Here is a 14,375-nt window from a genome sequence, read left to right on the forward strand (position 1 = left end):
CTACTTAACTAATTTTGTGATCTTGCCCATATCTACAACCTCTCTATCCTTGGTTCTCTCATCTTTAAAAGAATATGATTGTGATGTTTGTTTATCTCACAGTGAGAAGAATCACTTGAGATACTCTTGCCTAAGAACACATTGTAAAACATTGACTGTACAGGTGTTATAATACTATTATTTGACATAATAACAGAAACTAGCAAATTGGGGGAAAGTGCCAGTTGTTATGGGAAATTGAGTTTGTTTTTGGTTATGCTGAACATGAGATTACAGTGGGATTTCCAAATAGAGTATTTCCACGGTAGTTTAAAATGCAAATCTGAAATTTGGCTGATAGAAGAGGACTAAGTTTTTAGCATTAGAGTGATATTTAAAGCCATCAGTGAAAGAGAGAATAATTTCACTGAGAGAATTTAGTGAGAGATCACTACTCCTTGAATTTGTTTGTATCCATGTACATATAAAAAATATGTTTTAAAGTTTTCTATTTATAGATGCTTATAGACATAGGAAAATACTCTTTGTCAGCTTATTGCTTTCCCTCATTTAAATTATAAGCTATTTAAGGGAAAGGGCAACATCTTCTAACTAGTAAATCTAGAGAAGTGCTATACACAAGAGATACAGAAATTAATATGATTATTTTAATAAATAGAATTTTTCATTTCTAGTGTTCCAGACTCTAACCAACTTCCCTTTTTTGGGGGGTGGGGATTATATAGCAAAAAGCATCACAAAGTCCACAAAAACAACACTCCCCCTTAGATGGTGAGGTAAGTCTATATAATCAATCACCTTTTCTTTGAAATTTTTTATTGCTGCAATGAAAATGAAATCTTTTGCATGTGATTATCATATGTTGTCAGTGATAAAAATACTGCCATTTTCTTTTTTCCCTTCACAAAGTTCTACTTAAAGACACAGACCAGGGAGTTTATCAGGATCTATAGATTGGGTGTTTTTTAATCTATACACATCCATTAGGAGATTATTTATTTTCCTCTTGCCATCCCCTGCAGAGGTGTCATCTCCCTCATCCATTTCAAACCTACCATGTAATGAGAGATGGTCCTGAGAGCTGTATCTGGTACAGGTGAATGGTGTCAGTATTAAATAAAAAACTCTGCATAGTATTTGACCTTCAGTGCTCAGTTCCTAAATGTGTATATTATTGATTATACTTTATACACATTAGTTTTATAATATTAAGTAGTTCATTTTTATTACAAGTTAACATGTAAGATTAATTGCTTATTAACCTTTTAAGAATATGTTCACCTATTTTGAATCTGTTAAAATGAAGCTTACTGAGTATTTTTATTGTAGTTGGCTTTTTCATTAGCTATTTTCCTTTATCTTTGCCTTCTCATTTTTTCAATTCATGATCATTACTTCCTTAAGAAGTGGATAAAGGCAGTATTTCATGTGAGCATTGACTTTGCTTTTTGTAAAGTAAATTACTTGAAAACCTAACATGTTGGGCTTTTATAAAGCATCAGTCTTCAGCGCAGTGTTTTTAAAGCACAAGTGTTTCTGGAATGATAAAGTATATTGTTTGAAATGTTTTAAATTAACCATTATAAAGCTTTTTAAAAACTCATTGGACATTTTATTTCTTTGAGAACTTATGTGTTGGTGTAATACCTGAAGAGTCACTAAAGCATTTTCAGTTGTCTTTTCTTCACATGGTAATAATTCTGTAAAAACTTTTGATGACCAAAGTTTGATTAGTTAATACATTCTTCCTTTTTCACTCCAACATTTCCTTCTTAATGGTTATTACGGAGTAATTCATTATCTAAAAACTAAAGCCCCTAGGAAAATAGCATGTGCAGTTTTAAAATTTCCAGTTGTATCCTTGTTTTATCTGAGAAAGGTAACAAAGAGATGCCTAGAAATCAATATTCCTGTATTTGTTTTAAATTTGTCCCTCGCTCACTCCATGACCACAAATTCTTTGTTATTGCTGCACCTATACTTCAGGTTTTTCTTCTCTGAGCAGAGGATAATCCCTGAGCCCTCCTCACTTTAGAAAGATTTTAGGCAATAAGATTGTATTTGAAGTTGTTTAAGCTCTTTGGAAGAAAATTGTTACTCAGAAACAACTTATTAGCAATTGTGATGCATGAATTCCAGACGAATGTGAATGTGGTCCTGTATGTCAGCATCTTCACAAGTATGTCTTAATATGTCTCTTTTCTTGTGTATTTGTGAAATACGCCCTGTGTGTGCAATTTGTTTTTGACATTGCTTCATTTTTCTCCACCTCTCCAGTGTCCCTTCCCATCCAGAAGGTCTCAGCACACTGATGATAGTGCCTTGTTAGTGGTAAGAGCTTTGCACAAAATGAAGTTTTACATTGCTGTGTCTAGAGATTGGAGAGTAGCTATTGTACTTTACATTCAGAAATGATCTAAATACCATAAAACATGATGAGCATCATTACTAAATGCTTTACAAATACCTAGAACTGCCTCTGCCTTACTCTTCGTGATTTACCTAGTGTTCTAGTGTTCTTTAGCTATGATTCAAATTATCTTTGTTAGTGTTTCCAAAAGTAAAATATTTGCATTGAGAATCACGTTGGTTTTGTATGTGCGTTGGGGCGAGCAGGCATAGTATATTAGTTTTTATAATGTTGTTTCTAATTACATGTGTACTTTATTAATCATTAATTAGTCTCATAAGTCACCTGTATGATAAATGGATTCCCTTACTCCTTGATGCTAATTATACAACTGTCTATTTGGCATCCTATTTTATTACCTATTTTAAGATACTGCAAATCCTAAACTTTTAAAAAATAACTTACATCTAAAATTATCCCTCCATACTCATTTTTTGTTTTAAACTCAGGGAAACATTAATTTGGAATGCTATCTACTGATCATTTTTAACATTGGTTTACTTTTATTGCCTGTTTCGTCAGCTGAAAATGAGTATGAGAGCTTTATTAAAAGTCTTACTTTTATCAGCCTTGCCAGAGAATTCTAACCATTTATGTAATTGCTTTTCCCATCATGTTTTATGTTATTTTTTTCACCATAGTGTTGAAAACTAGCAGTTCAAAAGTCTATTGTTTGTAGCAATTCCTGTCTTTTGAGCTAGTAGCTGCCACCATTGTGCATACTACTGCATGAACTACGTATTTCAGCATGAGGTTCCTATTATGTAAACTTTCTTGGTCAAAGTCTCTGTGTATTCTGCAGTGATCATTGCCTTTGAGACAGATAAAGCACATTTTAACTGGGCAGTCTTATAAAGAAATACAACCACCAGGCTCTGGAGTTTTAGTTGAAGTTAATTGGCATGAATAGCAAATAATAAATTAATGTAGAAAAATATTGAGAGCCTATGATAATCCAGATGCTTTGCCAGAATTATCTCATTCACTCCTCACAGCAACCTTAAGAATGTTAAATTTATCACCATTTTACAAATGAGTACTGAGGCACAGAATGTCCAGAATGTGACTTGTCCGAAGTTGCATAACCAGTAAGTACAAAGCTGGGTTCAAATCTATATCTGGCTGACCTGAGAACCTGCATTAAACACCTTGCCATATTGCCTTCTGTACTATATAATTGAAAACACTTTAGGGTACTGAAGATGAGATTTAATAACACATATAGTAAGTGATATGTCTAAATGCTCACTTTTTTGTCAAGGAGAAAATAGAGTTTGGAAAAACAACACCCCCTTAGTTTGAAATTTGAAATAGCCTTCAGGCATTTTTAAAACACATACATTTGTATTTTATTTATTAGTATTCATATCTGACCTAAATTTAATGGCCTTTGAAAGCAAGCATTATTTCTCATATATATTTGCAGGCCAAATAGTATCCAGCACTGTAAAAAGAGTCATATTTTAAATCATACTTCTGATCTTCTCAGAACTACTCTTCAGTGCCTTTATATAGTAGAATAAAGTCCATATACTTCTTGACACAGCCCACAGCCCCTTAGATTACAGGCCTTAATGTGGCCTGTAAGCTCCTGTGTACTCTGGTTACTGTGTATCTCTCATCTCTGGGCTCATGCTATATTGGCATTTTTTCCAGCTCTTCAAATATGGTAAGCCTTTACACAGGGATGCTCACACATGAAAACAGCCCTTCAAGACCACAATAGATAATTGTTACTCCTAAATTCATAGAGTCAGAGAAATATGAGTAAAAGAAGCAGAGGAACCACTCCCAATTAAAAGAACAAGAGAAATCCTCTGAAAGAGCACACAGTGAAGTAGACCTCTCCAGTCTACCAGATCTTGAGTTCAAAAAGGAGATAATAAAAATGCTGAAGGAATTAAGAAAGGCTATTGATAGAAATGCAGGGTACTGTAAAAGGGAACTGGAAACTATAAAGAGGAGCCCGTTAAAATCAGAAAATTTATTTGCTGAAATGAAAGCTGAGCTAAAGGGTCCCAGAGGGGTAAGAAAGAGATAGGGGGATTGAAAACATATTTGAAGAAATTATGGCTGAAAACTTCCCAAGCCTAAAGAAGGAAACATACGCAGGTACAGGAAGCACAGAGGGTCCCAAACAGACCTACACCAAGACATACTATAATTAAAATAGCCAAAGTTAAAGATAAAGAGTAGATTCTAAAGGCAGTAAGAGAAAAACAAAGAGTTACAAGGGAACCCCCATAAGGCTTATCAGCTGATTTCTCTACAGAAATGTTGCAAGCCAGAAGGGAGTGGCAAGATATATTCAAAGTCCTGAAAGAGAAAATTCTGCAGTCTTGGGTACTGTACCCTGCAAGGTTATCATTTAGAATAGAAAGAGAGATAAAGAAATTCTCAGACAAGCAAAAACTAAAAGAGTACAGAAATACTAAACCTATCCTAAAAGAAACACAGAAAGTTCTTCTCTAAATAGAAAAGAAGCAAGAATCTATTGAAAAGAGAAAATCACAATTGGAAATGTGATAAATACAATGAACAGCAAAAGAATAAACATGAAGATGTAAAAGAGGACATGTTTTCAGCATGGAAATTTTACATGTAAATTATGTATAAATGTATACTTGAAATGTAGCAACTTGCGACTAGCGACTTGATGTTCTTTTTTACAGTAATTATAGAGGCTAATAGAATACATGAAAATTGCATCCAAAAAAATAAAATACTTAGGAATAAATCTGACCAAGAAAGTAAAAGACTTATACGTGGAGAACTACAAAACATTGACTAAGGAAATTAAAGATGACTTAAAAGAAATGGAAAGATACCCCATGCTCTTGGATTGGAAGAATCAATATTGGTAAAATTCCCATACTACCCAAACCACTCTACAGGTTTAATGCAGTCCCTATCAAATTACCCAGAACATTTTTCACAGAACTAGAAAAAAATAATCCTAAAATGTATATGGAATAATAAAAGACTTAGAATTGCTAAAGCAATACTGAAGAAAAAGAATGAAGCTGGAGGTACAACCTTCCCAGACTTCAGATAATACTATGAAGCTACAGCAATCAAAACAGTGTGGTAGTGGCACAAAAACAAACATATGGATCAATGGAACAGAATAGAGAGCCCAAGAATAAACTCACACACCTACAGTCAATTAATCTTTTACAAAGAAGGCAAGAATATAAAATGAAGAAAAGACAGTCTCTTCAGCTGTGGTGTTGGGAAAGCTGGACAGCCACATTTAAATCAGTGAAGTTAGAACACACTCTCCCACCATACACATAAATAAATTCAAAATGGCTTAAATTCTTAAATGTAAGACAGGACACCATAAATCTCCTAGAAGAAAACAGAAGCAAAACATTCTCTGACATAAATCATAGCAATGTTTTCCTAGATCAGTCTACCAAGGCAATAGAAATAAAAGCAAAAATAAACAAATGGGACCTAATCAAACTTACAAGCTTTTGCACAGCAAAGGAAACTATAAACAAAATGAAAAGATAACCTATGGGCTGGGAGAAAGTATTTGCCAATGATAAGACTGACAAGGGTTTAATTTCCAAAATATACAAACAGCTCATACAACTCAATAACAAAACAAACAAACAACCCAATCAAAAAACAGGCAGAAGTTCTAAACAAACATTTCTCAATGAAGACATACAAATGGCCAATCGGCATATGAAAAAATGCTCAGTATTGCTAATTATCAGAGAAATGTAAATTAAAACTACAATAAGATGTCATCTCACACCAGTCAGAATGGCCATCATTAAAAAGTCCACAAATGCTGGAGAGGGTGTGGAGAAAAGGGAACCCTCCTACACTGTTGATGGGAATGTAATTTGGTGCAGCCGTTAGGGATAACAGTATGGAGATCCCTTAAAAAACTAAAAATGGAGTTATCATATGATCCAGCAATCCCATTCCTGGGCATATATCTGGAGAAAACTCTTAATTCAAAAAGATACATGCACCCTGATGTTCATAGCAGCACTATTTACAGTAGCCAAGACATGGAAGCAACCTAAATGTCCATCCGCAAATGATTGGCTTAAGAAGGTGCAGAGTGTGTGTGTGTGTGTGTATACATATACATATACATATACATATACATATACATATACATATACATATACACACACATACATAGTGGAATACTACTCAGCCATAAGGAAGAATGAAATAATGCCACTTGCAACAACATGGTTGGACCTAGAGATTGTCATAGTAAGTGAAGTAAGTCAGAGTACGACAAATATCATATATCACTTATATGTGGCACCAAAAAAATGACAAAAATGAACTTACTTATAAAACTGAAACAGACTCACAGACATAGGAAGGAAACTTATGGTTACCAAAGGGGAAAGGTGAGTGAGGGATAAATTAGGAATTTGGAATTTGCAGATACTAACTACTATATATAAAATAAACAGTGGGGAGGGTATAGCTCAGTGGTAGAGCACATGCTTAGCATGTACAAGGTCCTGGGTTCAATCCCTAGTACCTCCATTAAAAAAAAATGCGTGAACAAGGTCCTACTATATAGCACAGGGAACTATATTCAGTAGCTTGTAATAACCTATAATGGAAAATAATGTATATAGATAGATATTCAGGTATGTATCTATATATATATCTGAATCACTATGCTCTACACCAGAAACTAACACAACATTGTAAATCAACTATACTTCAATTAAAAAAAAAACAAAAATAAAGCAAGCCCTTTCCCACAGAACCTTGCAGATATTGCTTCCTCTGCATTGAATGCCTCTGCCTCCCTGCATATACCCCTTGGTTAATTCCTACTGATCAATCTGGTATTCACTAAATAGCACACCCTTAAGATAGCTTTTCTGTAATACTCCCACCCCCAAATCAAATTTATGTCTTTACTGGTTTTTTTTCTTCCAGTGTTTTATATGGGTGTTTATTGTTTTGTATCTCCCTTCTGATAGACTACCAGAGTATAAGCTTCATGGGCACAGGGATATTCTCTGTTGCATTTACCTATGTATACTCAGTCCCTGTCATAGTTCCTGGGATATATTAGGTGCTGAATAAATATTTCCTGACTGAACATGTAAATGCTACACATCTGATAATTACTCATTAAATTGTTTCATGATGAAAAGGTCTGATAATATAGCAAGTAAATGTTGAATTTAATGTAAAGACCTTCAAATATAGGATTTCAAGTACATGTTAATAATGTTTGATATCAGTTACACTAACATTCTCTTAGGGCTGCTCTTCAGGCTTCTGTTGCTTTCATGTATGTCCCATCTGCGTCTGTATCCCATCTGTAGATAATGGAAAGGATCTAGTCTCATTTTACTTCCTCTTCCCTCCATTCCTTTTTTCCTTCTTTGCTGAGAAAGTGGCTTTTAGCCTTTCTATATTTGAGACTGACAGTAATTCAAGTCCATTTGGTTGTAAGGAGGCCCAGGATATCTAAACATGCGAAGCATATATACTATATGACTGTTGTCACAGTCTTGTTTTTTGGTATATTTCTTTCTTCATTTTTTTCTGCCTCAATATAGATTTTACAGTATGTGTTACATGCTTTTTTTTTCTTTTTTTGCACACACAAAAAAGACATTGCTGTCACATCATTAAAAATGCAGTTGTATTTATTTTATTGACCATCTTATTCCCCTTTTTCTAATCACCCACGTGTGTTCTTATTTATTTATCTCATTATTCAGTTATTGGTGATCTAGTTTAAATTTTTAACAATTATCTAACTTATAGAGGCTTAACTGTCTTTAAGACTTTGGCATTTTTAATAGGTACAATCTTACCCAAGCACCCTTTGTGAAAGCACTGTCTTCTCTAATTTCCACTCCCTACCAAATGAAAAAATTGTCATGTTTTAAAGCAGCTTTTATCTGTAATCAAAATTTTGTACAATAGGTTCTAACACTATCTCTAGTATATCTAACTAGTTGTATGTAGGTTGGTGAAAGGATAAAGAATTTAAAGAAAAGGAAAATTCTACTTACCTTCTTAGAGGTCATTTGGAGTTTCACAGAAACAGAAATGAAATGCTGGTTCATCCTTAAGGTGTAATGTGGAATCCTCATCTCCAGTTTTCTCACATCAGCCATTAAACTGAATTATAATAAATCTAATTTGGATTAATACTGAAAAAATATTGCTCTTATTCATGCCAGTTCTGTTCAGTTAAAATGAGCTCTTTGACTGGATTTGTTTCCCCTGGTATAGGGACAGCACAGGACTCATTTGTTTCTAAGGCTATTTTGCAAAAAAAAAAATTTGTGTTCTCAGTTTTATTTCCATATAAAATTATATTTAATAAATCATGCCTTTCATTTATTGATTAATATGTTATAACATATTGAAATAGTTTGAATTGAACAAGTGAAGAAACTGTTTTATGAGTTGTAGGGGCTTTTTTCCCCAAGTATCCTTTTCCTGCCCTGTCAATATCTTAGTAAACCATTTGAAAGTTTGTCAGTGCCATTTCCTTTTCTAATTTCACTGACCAGATCTGCCTGCCTGCCTGCCTGACATTTTGCTAACATAAATGCTGCCTTTTGTTACTTCTGTTTCTCTTTTGGAATTTAGTCACTCTCAGGGGTGAATCAAGTGGGCTGTGCTGCTACCCTGCCTCATTCTTCTGCCTTCAGACCTCTTAAGGTATATCTTGTTACTGTAATTTACCAGGAACTTTGGGGAGGGTATGTGCAGGGGAGGTCTTACATTTCCCGATGGATTGGTCTAACAGCAGTCTGAAATCTAGGGTTATATGAAATGAAACTAAGCTTATAAAACTATTTAACATTGAAATTTAACTTGAAATTTTTTTGGAAGTTTTATTATGCCAGAAACATAGAGCCTTCATTAATTCTTTATATTGAGATTCTGTTTGAAATGTCATTCTAATTTTCTTACAAAAGGTTTTTGTTTTTTTTTTTGTCATGAGTTATTGTTTTACTTTTTTTTTTACATATATTGCTAATATATGATTTCAAATTAACCCTGTCGTCTAATATGTATGCAAAATAATTTGAGTCCCAGTGCCCCAGACTCCCACTACCAAAAGGCTGTTACAGTAGGGCTCAGCAAACTATGATCCCTAGGCCCCCTGTTTTTATAAATAGTTTTTATGTATTGTCTGTTTGTTTATGTATTGTCTATTGCTGCTTTTGTGCTTAATGTAGAGTTGGAAAAGTTATGTTGGATATCATATGATCTTCAAGTCTAAATTAAAAACCTGTGGTATTTGTTTTTTGAAGGCCTCTAGGGATGGTAATTCCATATTTATTATCATGTGATACATAAGGAATGATTAATAATCCTCACTGTCAGGGAAGATCCTCTCCTTGTCTAACTTGTATCTGTCCTCCTGGGTTTACACTTATTTCTTCTTTTCTTTCCAAAGTGGAGATTTTCTAGTTATTTAGCAGTTTTTATGTGGAGAGTTGTTATATTTGAAAGCTACTATGATGCTACCCTTGTCTTCTGGTCTCTGGTCCTTTTATGTTCTTTACCCAGCCTGTTCCTCATTAGGAACTTTCACAAGTTCTCTGCCCTCCATTTTGGCTCTTTGGTCCCCAACTGTATATATCCCTCATTAGAGCCCCACATGGTGCTGAGCATGAAACAAGGGTTATTCACATGTCTTATTCTGAGCATTAAGTTGGCTTTTTCCATTTCAGCATTCATTTTGCTCAGTATCCACTCTAATTCTCAGATGTTTTAGTTATTCTCCTAAATGATAATTGATTTCTACATTTTGTATCTTTTGTTTTCCTAAATACTTACTTTTACTTTTTGAACATTTTTACTCTTCTAACTTAACCAGAATACTTTCAGATTCTTGCATCATGTCCTTCCAGATGCTGACCCCAGCTTTATAACATCTTTAAAGCTGATGAACCTTTTTGCTGGTTAATATTAAATCTCCATGTACCTGGATGACTCCTGAAAAAACTTTATAATTCTCTTCTATATTAAGCCTTTGCTAGCCTTTCTCAACTACATTCCTTTTCTGAACAACACATTAAATTGAGGGACTATTTTCAAAATTCTTTCCAGAAAGGTACATAACTTGTACCATTCTAGATATATAGGAGGAAAGTTAATTCATTACACTCAGTGGATACCTTAGGGCATTGGGACTTACTCTCCCCCAGAATTATAACTGAGTAAGGCCAAATCTGAATGTGCCAAAGTTATATAATAAATCTAACATTCTTTTGGTCTATCAGAGCTGCTCTTTGTCAAATGATTAGTTTAAAAATATTTACTGTTTACTTTGTGGTACTCAGTTACTTTATAGGAGGTATAGACTATATTTAGGCATGATTTTCTTTCTTTTGTTGCTTAACCAGGAATAATCAGTTTTTGTTTTTTCGCTCTTTAGTTCTCCAAGTCTTCTCAGATGTGCTGGTCAATGGCCTCAGTGATTTGAACTAATTGTTTCAGTATCCTAGAATCTAAGTCACGTAGATTTACAGTTTCAATAAAAGTACATTTTAAAAATCATTTTACACGTACCTTCTAGTCTGGCTTTGTTTTTTTATTACATCCAACTGTGTGTTATCTTTTAGACTTTCTGGAGGTAGAAAACATTTGCTGCCATTCAGTGGAATTTGTTTCAGCTCTTCCTTCTCATAGGAACTTTATCGTTTTTTTCCCCTCAATATGTTAAAATTTCTAGTCTAACTCACACTAATAGGTCTTTTTAAATAAAAAAATTTTTTTTGCCTCTATAGCTGGAATTATCTCTACTTTTTACATTTTTCTGTTTGTACCATTGGTCCTTGAACAGATCTTTGTTTAGCTAATTAGCTTTCTCCTTCCTATCTCATATTCCTTGAAAATAGGGATAGTCTTTTGTTTCCTTTTAAAGATAGGCAGCTTTTGCCTCATTTGCCTGTTCATTCCTTTCACTAGTTCCTGTTGCTTTTATTAAATTAAATTTGTTATTTAAATTTCCATTTCTTCTCAGCATCCTAAACTTTGTTTATTGGCACCTTTCAACTTGATGGGCATGTTTTTTTCACTGATGAAGACATAATACATTGCTTCACTCAAGAGCACAGCTTACTTTTTAAGTCTTAATTCTCAGCCTAAGAATATCAAACCAAAAAATCATTACCACAGAATTTTCTTTCAGGTCAGTCCAAGAATTTTCTCAACAACATGGCTTCTGTTTATTCATTTATTTTAGCAGAGAAAATTCTCCATCATCACTAATTTCATCTGACTCAACTCCAACTTGTGATAAAAGGTTCCTAAAAATATTGAAACCCAAAAGGGAGAAGAATCAAGGGTGTGTGTGTGTGTGTGTGTGCACGCGCGCGCGCACGTGTGAGATTCTGTTAAAAAAATGTGTCTTAGTTATAAAGTTATAATGTATTGAAATTATCGAGTATAATTAGATATCAGGGCCTGAAAAACTGTTGGTATTCTAGCTTTTCTTGATTCTAGTCCCCTGCCAAGTCTTCAATATCTTTAATCCAACCAACCAACACTTCCTTTTAAATTAGTTTTATCTCCATTCTCCTTTTTTAGGTATACTTTATACCAGTTCAGCTAGTTCTTCCTCCTTTTTACAGTTTCTTCAAATACTAATCTGGAAATAAAACTATCATCTTTAAACATCTAACTGAAATGAAGAAACCTGTATCACTCTCTCTTAAAACATTAAATTTTATTCTTGGAGGGTGGAAGGTAATGCTTACAAAGTATGCCAGAAAAATAATATTATAGAACGAAATTTTATTCTTTCCTATACATCTCCTAATAAAATTTTCTGCCTTAGGATGATCATTTTTCATAGTCATAGGAAAGGCCTGTTATTTAATAGGACTGTCTTTAGAGAATGCATTACATAAATCTTGTATTTTCTAGAACTAAATAAAAAGTTTGGCCTTAAAAAATATTCCAAATTAATTTAATACACCAAATTCTCTTTTCTAGACTTAATTTTGAAGGAGAGTTGCATGTTTGTTTTTCTTTTATAATCCCCAAATTACCATAAATATGGAAAATACTTGAATAATAATTATTGACGTATCTCTGTTTCTCCACAGAATGATGACAGATCTAATGCCATATCAAGTTCACCTACAACAGAAACAGGTAATAGACAAAGGTGCAATTAACCACAAGATTATAATTCTTTACCAAGATTTTCCCAATAAGTTACTTCTTAGATGGCTGTGGCTTCCTTTTCTGAGATGAGAAATCAGGCACAAAATTGGGAACTCTCTGCATATTTTTCATTTTTCAGTTCAACTGGTTGTTCAACTACTCAGCCATTCGATATGAAAAAATGAGCTAGCAGGACTATAGATTTGCAAGAGAATATATATCATTGCAATGTTTAATTTGAGTATATATATTTTTATTTGCGATGTTTAACTTGATTTTTTTCTTATTTGCTGTTTATTGAACTTTTGGCGCATATCTGTTATGTTTAATTTTTTTTCCATCTTCTTTAATCTTATTTCACTTTTCCATGCTGATTCAGTTCATCATTCCCCTGCATATTCTTTTCCTGCTGCTATCCAGAGAAACCAGCCCCAGCGCCCTGAAAGCTTCCTTTTCCGAGCAGCTGTCAGGGCAGAAACAAATAAAGGTAGGTGGTAGTGACTGAAGGGTTGTGGGGAGGCTTTATACAGTGACGTTAACTGTTACATGCTTTTAAACGTCTCCCCTTAGATGTCACTTTGGCAAAAGTTTTAAACTCTGCATTTGTCTGTGATCTCACTGACATTAAAGCAAGAGAATCTTAATCTGTTTGAATTTGTTTTAATTAGAAAGTTCCTTAGTACCAACTAAAAGCAGGTTAGAGTGTTTGAACAAGTAGAATACTCTTTCAGGGCTTTAGAGAACGTTCATCTCTCTGTAATGAGCTCTTTTTCAGATTTTTCTGTTCGTAAAAGCTATTCTCTGTGTTCTTTAAAAAATGAATCAATAATTAAAAAAAAAACCTTAGTCTCATGATTTATAGTTAATATGACAAATCTGTGACTGACCCACAAAGAAGTGACCTAGAAGTGGAAACAGACATTTCACACCCAAAATAACTGCTTTTAATGTAACTGATAGATCCACTCACAGTGAGATTTAAACTTAAACCAGAGACACACTGATGGTGGGATTGTAAATTATGATGGAAAACTGTTTATCTAATCTGCTAATGCTGAACATTTGTATATCCTGTGACTAGCAATTTTGCTTTCTGAAATATGGACACATCTATACCAAAAGATATGTACGGAAATATTCACAGCAACATTATTCATAATAGCCCCAAACTGAGTATCTGTCAACAATAGAATGGATAAATAATTTTGGTATATTTGTACAATGGGACACCAAATAAGCAGTGAAAATGAACAAATTAATATACACAACAACATGGATAAATCTTACAAACAATGTTGATCAATAGAAGCCAGACACAAAAACACACATATACTATACAATTTTTATTTATAGAAAGTTCAAAAATGGACAAAACTAATCTATGGTGTTAAAAGTCAGGAAGTACATAGTTAGAACCTGTGGTATTAGAAATAACCTTTGGGTACTGATGGGTAGGGGAACATGAGAGGGGCTTCTGGGTGTTGGTAATGTTGCATTTATTGACTTGGTTGTGACTACTTTGTGATAATTTATTGAGCTGTTTGCTTATGATAGGTGTAATTTTTTAATATGTGATATTTTTCAATAAAAACATTTTTAAATGGATGTAATGAGACACAAAAAGTAGTTGAGCCAAATGGCTAATGGATATTTGGTAGTTTTTCATAGTATTCTCCCTATTATTGTGTATATTTGAAAATTTCCATAATAAAAATTTTAAAAGTCAGTCCAAAAGTAGAAACTGCTATGGAAGGAAACTGATCAGGTGGAGCTGAGTATTTTTCCAGCACTGGCAGTTGCCTTTCTTACACAT

General features: G+C 33.6%; 1 protein-coding gene across 9 annotated transcripts in view; it reads left to right on the forward strand.

Moving 5' to 3' along the window:
* LRCH3 (leucine rich repeats and calponin homology domain containing 3) overlaps nt 1-14,375 on the forward strand; it is a 110,146-nt gene that overhangs the window by 78,851 nt on the left and 16,920 nt on the right. For 3 of the 9 annotated variants that reach the window (XM_031454445.2, XM_031454456.2, XM_031454471.2), the window contains exons 13-17: nt 726-776; nt 2,278-2,331; nt 9,026-9,097; nt 12,502-12,550; nt 12,942-13,049. In XM_031454445.2, the coding sequence (XP_031310305.1) occupies nt 726-776; nt 2,278-2,331; nt 9,026-9,097; nt 12,502-12,550; nt 12,942-13,049 (334 nt within the window). The remainder of the gene's footprint in view (nt 1-725; nt 777-2,277; nt 2,332-9,025; nt 9,098-12,501; nt 12,551-12,941; nt 13,050-14,375) is intronic. The other 6 variants (XM_031454464.2, XM_031454498.2, XM_031454450.2 and 3 more) reach the window with 5 other exon arrangements.

Source organism: Camelus dromedarius, chromosome 2, assembly GCF_036321535.1.
Source record: "Camelus dromedarius isolate mCamDro1 chromosome 2, mCamDro1.pat, whole genome shotgun sequence".
NCBI classification, from domain to species: Eukaryota; Metazoa; Chordata; class Mammalia; order Artiodactyla; family Camelidae; genus Camelus; species Camelus dromedarius.